The sequence below is a fragment of the Callorhinus ursinus genome, unplaced genomic scaffold (genome assembly GCF_003265705.2).
Source record: "Callorhinus ursinus isolate GAN/ISIS: 27379988/994484 unplaced genomic scaffold, GSC_fseal_2.0 scaffold111, whole genome shotgun sequence".
In the NCBI taxonomy this organism is placed as follows: Eukaryota; Metazoa; Chordata; class Mammalia; order Carnivora; family Otariidae; genus Callorhinus; species Callorhinus ursinus.
The window spans coordinates 1,149,944-1,158,738 of NW_027397173.1; the positions used below are offsets into that span (position 1 = coordinate 1,149,944).

General features: G+C 46.4%; 1 protein-coding gene across 3 annotated transcripts in view; it reads right to left on the bottom strand.

The window, feature by feature from the left end:
- The window catches only part of ABHD12 (abhydrolase domain containing 12, lysophospholipase), a 101,734-nt gene extending 92,987 nt beyond the window's left edge, over positions 1–8,747 (bottom strand). Inside the window, exon 1 of one of the 3 annotated variants that reach the window (XM_073889638.1) lies at positions 8,613–8,747. In XM_073889638.1, the coding sequence (XP_073745739.1) occupies positions 8,613–8,650 (38 nt within the window). In that variant the 5' untranslated portion in view covers positions 8,651–8,747. Of the gene's footprint in view, positions 1–8,342 lie in introns of all 3 variants that reach the window. The other 2 variants (XM_073889637.1, XM_025876985.2) reach the window with 2 other exon arrangements.
- Between the last annotated feature and the right edge of the window lie 48 nt (positions 8,748–8,795).

An 8,795-nucleotide genomic window follows, 5' to 3' on the forward strand; every position in this document is an offset into this window, starting at 1 on the left:
TCCTTTTCCTACCTCCACCCCAACCCAGCTATAGCCCCCTCATCATGAGGATGTGTGCAGGAACCTTGTGGAGCCACTGCCCTCCCACTCAGGCCCCCAGAACCAAGCAGCATTCGACTGTGCAGAAACACGTGTGGCTTCTCAGACACAAGCTCACAGCTGAAATGACTTCTCATGGGAGCCATTTCTGAAACATTACATGTCAGAGAGAAAGAAAGAGGAGTCCCTGCTAGGTAGCATGACTGTTCACATTAATGTTTAGCAGTATGGTGGAACAGTCTGTTTAGGTCACGGACAAAGAACTAGGACTGTCCAGGTGGAGAAGTGGAAGGGAAAGACTGCAGCGCCTCCACCACCACCCCTCCTCAGGGGACCATGCTCTTATTTCACAGAGAAAGTAGAAGCATGAAGAAGACAACTTCCAATGCTCCCCCCACAAATCTAACCACCTCCCTGTACCTTCGTGGCCCCCTTGGCCTGTCTTCATGTGTGGGCACCCTCCACTTAGCCTTGGGGTGCTGGAGGCCAATCTATGCCTACTGGACCATCCCACTGAGCACAGCAATGAGCTCTAACAACAGCACTGGTCAGAAGCCTCCTCCCACCCCAGGGATCCCCCTTATCTTTATTCCCTTTTATGGTAAAACTCCTTAAAAAATTATCTGCATTTCTTCTCTCCACCTCTCCCTTGAGCCACTCTGTCAGGCTCTTACCCCCAGCATTCCACTAACCCACTCTTGTCAACCACTCATCTCCATGTCACCAAATCCAACAGCCGATCACACTTTCTCTGCAACAGGCTTCTCCACCCAGCTGCCTTGACCCTTTCCTCCTAGCGCTCTTCCTAATCTATTCCCTTGCTTCCTCCAGGTCTCCTCCTCTCCCAGCCCCTAACCACTGAGGACCCGGGGCCCAGCCCTCAGACCCCCATCATGACTCTAAATACTTTCTGCAGGCTAATGGTCAGAAGTCAACCTAACTCCCCTGAACTCCAGCTCCTCCTACCTACTGCATCAGCAAGAGGAGGCACTTCAATATGCCCCCAAACCAAACTCATCACCCCCCAGAGCACTTGCTCTTCCCACAACTGGCCCATCTCAGCACACGACAGCTCCTTGCCTCCAGCTGCTCAAAAGAAAACTGGTGAAGCATCTCTGACTGTCCTTGCTCTCACACTAATCTACCCCCAAATCTGTTGACATCTCCTTCAAAACAGATCCAGAACGCAGCACTTCTCCCCTCCACAGCTACCGCCAGCCCAAGCCCCCATAATCTGTTGCCTGGGTGACTCCTAACTGGTCCTCCTGCTCCCTCTGGCCCTCCAGTCTGTCCTTGTCACAGCAGAGGGACATGGTAATGACATCACATCAAGGCATTTCTCCACTCTAAAGAGGCCAGTGGCTTCCATTCAAATGTCCTCTATCAGAAAGGCCTCCTGACACCTAAACCATGCACACATCACAGGTGCTCCTTACTGGCCTACTTTTCTCCTCAGCGCCCCAAACACCTGACGCGGCTTGGTTCTCACTTGTTATCTGCCTCCCCTACCAGAACGTAAAGTCCACAAGATGTGACCTGCATCCATTGCTGCGGCCTCAGCACTGAGAAAAGTTACTCTATATAACAGGTACTCAAACTCTGCTAAGTGAACTGGTGAAAAAAAATGTTGAATAACCAAACAGTACTGTTACAAATGTTATAATACCCACAGATAAGTTCACAGATCATGATCATAACTACAGGCACAACTGGCTGAGAAGACATACTGGAATAGTTTGGGGGCAGAGAAGAAGAGGGTAAATTCCTCTTGACCTAAGTTAACAGAGCTTTCTCAGTACTCCCAACTAATAGTAATAACCCTGGGGATGACCAAAGTAGAAGGTGCTACTAATTGGGTGCTCACTGTGCACCCAGCTCTTCTGTACATCCGAGCTTCATCCCGATCCTACAGGGAAGGTATTTCTATCCCCACATCACAGAGGGAGAAACAGACTCAAAAAGTTGAACAAGTCTCCCCAACCCACAGAACCTGAAAACACTGGCATGGAGCTCCGTTATCTATGACAGTGATATCCTCTAAGATATCAAATGATACTACAATGAGGACCACGCCCAAATAATGGTCAGTTGGCTAAATGGATATCTCAGGCAAAGTTTTCTGCTACTGTTCTTCCCTGTGTCAGCATCCCCTCTCCTAACTGACCCTTCCCAACCTGGCCTTCAGTTCAGGACAAGACAAATGACTTACCCACTCCCTGTGCTGAAAGAGCCCTCTGTCAAAGCACAAACCCACCTACACCCAAGTTCTGTGGCATCATCTCTGGGAGAAGAGCACTGACTTAATCTGTCAGTTTTCAAGATCATATTACAGTAAAAATTTTTCCTGTAGACTTCATTTTGTAAAGAAAAGCGCCCTAGGAGTAGGAGGAGGAGGATCATGAGTCTGGAAAGGCAGCCTGTCTCCACTGCTGTCAGCATAACCCTGGCAAGATGACCCATCTTCTATTCCTCTTTCCAAGGCTACCTCCATGATAATGTCCTCAGGAGTCTTTGAGCTACTCAAAAATATCTCCCACATAGAAGCAATGTCTGCCCAGTTACCATACAAGACAGACACTCCCTGGAGAAGGGAGAGTATGCACTGGCTAAAAAGGAACTGAAAGGGAAGCAGAGATACAGGGCACAAAGTCCCACCAAAGAGGGAGACACCAGAGAAGCACCAAGTCTCAGGGTCCTGGGTCCAGGGCTGGAGTGTGGCCTTGATAAGATAAATCGCAATTGGGAAGAGATGGACTTAGCTGGGGGCCTCAGCTGAGGCACCATAAACAAAGCCTGCCCTCTTGCTTGTCAAAGTCCAGGCACAGAATGTACTCTCAGGGAGTGGAAGGAGAAGGGGGATGGAAAAAAAGCCAACTTTAACTACAAAAGCTAGCTCAGAACACACTCTCACCTTCTCAGTATATAAAGAAAGGACAAAGAGATACCATGCAAAGCAGCTCCTAGGGTAAGCTCAGGAAGACTGATGTTGAAGGAGACTGGTGTTAACCTCAGCCACCTGCCTTTCTGGATTATAGTAAAGCCATTAGCACCTGGACGAATTTCCTTGCTTTGGGTCAAGGAAGAACCAAGGATGATGCCTCAGTTCCCCTGTATTTATACTTGAGGATCACCGGCTCTGAAACCTCCCATGCAGCCCACTGGTCTCAGTCACCGGCAGATCCACCTATGAGCTAGGAGTGGAAGGATAAAGACTGCTTCACTGAAACACAAAGACCCACGCATCTCATTACCGCCTTCCTAGAGTCCAAATTAGACCACTTATGCCATTAAGGCATATTCCCAAGAACTCCAGGGTTACTGAAAAAAACAGGAAATGCCTGCAAATCCCTTGTTTGCCAAAAATTACCAGATACTGTAAAAAGTAATATCTAGTCCCTCCTCTCAGGGAGTTCAGGGTCAACACATGAGTTAAACATTTACCTTTAAAAACGACCAACCCAGAAATTTTAAAAAACAAAAAATGTTTTGTTCTGTCTTACTCCAAAGTTATTGTTTTTATCTGAATTAGTTGCAACGTTTACAAAGTTTGAGTTCACACAAACACACACACACACCCAGCTACTCTTCTCGAGAGACCGGATGATCTGGCCACCCTAGGGCCACATTCCTGCCACGGGCAGCAACAGGAGAGGTTCAGTAGCTCCTTTCAGATGGAAGATGTTCTCTCTACTTCTCCAGAACCTTCAGCAATATCCTGGTCTCTCAGAATTAACAAAAAAAATTTTTATTTGGGGGGAAAAAAAAGATTTTTTTCAAAGAAAAAATACTTCAGTGTATATCTGTGTATGAGATATACCATTAGCTAGTCTAAATAATTAAAGGGGAGAAAAGGAAAAAAATGTAAGCACACAAAATTAGGGAACAGGACAGGGATAACAGTCCCAGATACAGAGGCAAAAGCTGGATAAAACAGATGATTTTCTATGAATGTATAAATCAACACTAAACCCAGAAAGAGACAGCAAATCTAAAAAAAAGCACCCGGCTTAGGTAGTTTTACAGGGGAATTCCATCAAATTTAAAGAAACAGATCATTTCAAAAGTATTTAAATAGGCTAAAGCGGAGAAAGCTTTTAATAAAGCTAAGGAAAGCATTAAAACAACTTGATAAAGATTACGTTAAAAATACAAAATTACAGGGGCGCCTGGGTGGCTCAGTCAGTTAAGTGGCTGCCTTCGGCTCAGGTCATTACCCCAGGGTCCTGGAATCGAGCCCCACGTCCGGCTCCCTGCTCAGTGGAGAGCCTCCTTCTCCCTCTCCCTCTGCCTGCCACTCTGCCTACTTGTGCTATCTCTTGTCAAATAAACAAATAAAATCTTTAAAAAAAAAATTACAAACTAGTTTCACAAATAACAATGTAAAATGACTAAGTAAAATATTAATAGAATCTGGCTACACATTAACAGAGTTTTCACTGATGATTCAGTAATAAGATGATTCAATAACATAAAAGCTGTTACTATAATGCACATATTTTTAAATATTTTATTTCTTTATTTGACAGAAAGAGACACAGTGAGAGAGGGAATACAAGCAGGAGGAGTGGGAGAGGGAGAAGCAGGCTTCCCGCGGAGCAGGGAGCCAGATGCAGGGCTCAGTCCCAGGACCCTGGGATCATGACCTGAGCCAAAGGCAGACGCTTAACAACTGAGCCACCCAGGCGCTCCTGTTACTATAATTCATGCTAACAGGTCAAGGAAGAACATCTATATGATAATTTCACAGATGCTAAAATGGCATTTCATAAGATTCAACAACCATTTTTGATTAAAAAAACAAATAGCAACAACGCACACCTTAGTAAAATAACCAGTGTGGCAAAAACACTAAAAGCATTCTCAGTAAAGTAAGGAACAAAATAAGGTACCCACTATCATTCCAAGTATTTAATCTTGTTCTGAAAATACAATGCAACTAAAAAAGAGAAACAAGACAAAAAGTACAAAACATGGAATGATATTCTTATTATTTGTAACTGATATGATGTTATACCTGAAAATCCTAGAGAACCAACTGCAAAAACTACTAAAAACAATACAATTACATAAGTTGCTGCTTACAAAATTAGTAAGTACTGGGGCGCCTGGGTGGCTCAGTCAGCTAAGTGTCTGCCTTCAGCTCAGGTCATGATTCCAGGGTCCTGGGATGGAGCCTAAGGTTGGGCTCTTTGCTCAGCGGGGAACCTGCTTCTCCCTCTGCCTGCTGCACTCCCTACTTGTGCGCTCTCTCTCTCTAATAAAGAAATAAAATCTTAAAAAAAAATAAGTACAATGATAAAAATATGTAATATAAGAAGGGGTCCTACGCAACAACAAAAAAGATCAAATAACTAGGAATAAACTTAAGAAATGTACAGGATTTTTAAACAAACCACATTTTAAAAGACATTTCTGAGACAACTGGAGAAATGTGTATGTAGATTGGATATTAAATTAGTAATAGGCAATAAATTGTTAAATTTGATAAATATAAAAAATTTGGGGGGCACCTGGGTGGCTCAGTTGGTTAGGCGACCGCCTTCAGCTCAGGTCATGATCCTGGAGTCCCGAGATCGAGTCCCGCATCGGGCTCCCTGCTCGGCGGGGAGTCTGCTTCTCCCTCTGACCCTCGCGCCTCTCATGCTCTCTCTCTCTCTCCCATTCTCTCTCTCAAATAAATATAATATTTAAAAAATTTTTGATAAATAGAGCAAATGAGGTTATATATATTTCAAAAGTCCCTATTTGTTCTAGTTCCCAAGTAGTTATGAATAAAATCATTTGTTTTAAAATATTCTAGTCCCACCCCCTACGAAGAAACAGAGGGAGGAGGGACAAGTGGTTCAAGATTGGCAACACATGGCAAACTGTTTAAGATGTGATGGATACATCAAGGTTCATTATATTGTCTTCCTTATTTTTGTCTATTTGAAAATGTGCACAATAGAACCCAACAAAGGCAGGTAATGAGAGACCCAAAGGTACACAACAGGCTTATAAAAATACACAAAAATTGCCACCTAACACTTAGAAATGCAAATTAAAGCTACAAATCAGATGTCATTTTCATCAAATAGAAAAAAGATCAAAATACTTGGTAACATTCAGTATTGGGGGGAAGGGTGGCAACTGATTCTGCTGGGGAAAGTACCCAGTACCCGTCAGTACACTGGAGGGCACTTTGGCCTCACCTTTCAAAATTATAAACACACACTCCTTGGCCCAGGAACTTACACTACAGATACTAATTCAGTAAGTATTTTCCGCCACCTGCTATGGCCATGCACTGGAGACCAGAAAAGTGGAGGAACCAACGCCGCTGCTCTCATGGGGCTTCCATTCTTTTAGGGGAGGAGATAACCAATAAAGCAAGTTAAGTACACAGACAACTGCAAGGTCAAAAGAGATAAGTGTGATGAAAAAAAGCAAACAGAATAAGGGCGTTGGGAGTGGCAACAAGTCTATTTTGGATGGGCCGGACTGGGAGGGCCTCTCTGAGGACGTGATAGTTGGGCGGAGATCTAGGTGAAGAAGAAAACAAAGCAGAAGAATGTCCAGGAGAACATTCCAAGAAATAGGGAAGGAAGCCACAGGATAACACACAAATTTGGCTTTCCTGCCCTCTGCTTTTCTTTTTATTCCCTAATAGTCTTTCATTCCTCCAAAGGATATGAGCACCTCTTGAATGTCTTTGTCCCAATACAAAAATGAAAATAAGCATATCCTTTTAATACAGTACATCTTTCGAGGAAGGTGCCAGGTCAGCACTGTTTCCCCAAACACTATGGTGCCTAACAATTTCATTTCTTCAAAGGAAGAATTCCCAAACTTATCTAGGTATAATGCCAAACCGGTTAACAAAAGTACATTAAAGCTATTCATAAGTTTGTAATGAAGATAAACCTTTCCACAAAAAAAGAGAACAAATTAGTTTCACAAAAGATATCGACCAGTTACTAGATAACTTTATACAAAAAAAAAAAAAAATACTGTCAGTCCCTGACCTTCTGGCAAGAATGTGAACCATTGACTTAGAGGAGACTATGGTTTAAATTCATAACCTTTTAAGCAATGAAGTTGAAATGTTGAAGTGTCTATTTGGATATTTCTATTTATCCAAATACTTATATTTTTATTTATCCAAATATTCATATTTTCAATTTCATCATCTTTTAGGCAATGAAACTGATATTTTTAGAGACTATTTTGATAAATACTTGACACTGAAGTGGCCAGTGTCAATTAAGGGCATTCCAGTTGACCCCAAAAGAAATGACTCTGCAACAGCACCTGAGAATATTACGTACTAACTTGTTCAAAACCGTGAAACATCCAGACTTCAAAATTGTCATGAATGATACGTTCTATGAAGAGCCGGCTTAATTACGAAGCTAGCATTGAGGGAGAGATTTGTCCCTGTGAAATACACTAACTTAATTCTGAAATTAGCTTTACCTGGATGCATTCATCTCCTACTCAGAGGGAGAACGCAAAAAACTAAAAGACTTCCTGCCTCTACAGAGATTCCTAAGGAGACAACTCGTGTAGTCAATTTCAAGCACCACTAGCCATCTGCACAATCAACGGCAGGTTTCCCTCCAACAGCTGACGATGCGGTGTATCCCTGCCCACAGCACACCATTTAACCTTGCCCCAAAGGTCCAGCAGTTCTGAGCAGAGAATGCCACTCCTGACAACTAGTTAACCCGAGAAAAATTACCAAAGTGAGAAACCGGGAAAAAGGTAAGCTTCCGCACACGCCAGCCCAGCAAGAGGGGCGCTCAGTTTGGGGTTCTATGCAGATCTGAGGCGAAGAATCCCAACGCTCTCTGGCTCGGGAGCATGCCCCTTCCGCGTCCCACCTCTTACATGCGGGGCGTCCAGGAGCCTCACATGGGACGCCCCCCACGCCCTCTACTCTCCCACGCAGGGTCGTGATTGCCCGCCGCTCCCAGCCCCTGGGAGAAACGCTGGTCCAGCCCGTCGCGGACGAGGTCCCACTGGCTCACCTGGGAATGGTAGGGGCACGGGGCTGGGCTCCGCGGAGGGCCAGAAAAGGACACCAGGGGAGGAAAGGGGACAGTCGGGGGGCGACCCCGCAGGCAGATATCTGGAAAGGATGCCCACGGGCTGCATCTGCGGGCCAAGCGAGGGAAAGGGATGGAGGAGAATTGGAAGAGGACACCGAAGGATGGAGGGTAGACATGGGGCGCTCCTGCAGGCAAGAAACTTATGGAGGGGCGGGGGGCTTAAGGGCTGCGTGCGGGCCAGGTAGGGGGCCCCGCTCCTGCGCCGTGCCTCACCTGCCCAGTGCCCGCTTCATGCCCGCGTCCGCGGCGCAGCGCGGCTCTGCCGGCCCCTTGCCCGCCAGGCGCAGGTTCTGCTTCAGGCGGCAGTCGGCGTCCAGCGCCTCGGCAGCCGAGCCGGAGGAGGACGAGCCCGAAGCGGCGCAGCGCTCATGCTCCAAGGCGACGGGCTCGGTCCGCTTCCTCATCCCGCGGCCGAGACGGCCAGCCGCCGACGGCGTCCGCTGACCTCGCCCGCCCGCCCGCGCTGCAGTAGCCGCTATTCACAGGAGCCGCTGCCGCCGGGAGCCCGCAACCAGTCGCATCCCAGCGCCAGGCCTCGCCGCCCGGCTCTACGGACCGGCGCCGGGGACCAGGTCGGCAGCGCCAGCCAATCAGCGCCGTGCTCCCACCGGCCCCGCCCCCGGCCCGCCCCCTCCTTCGTTCCGCCGGGAGCGCGCCCGGCATCCC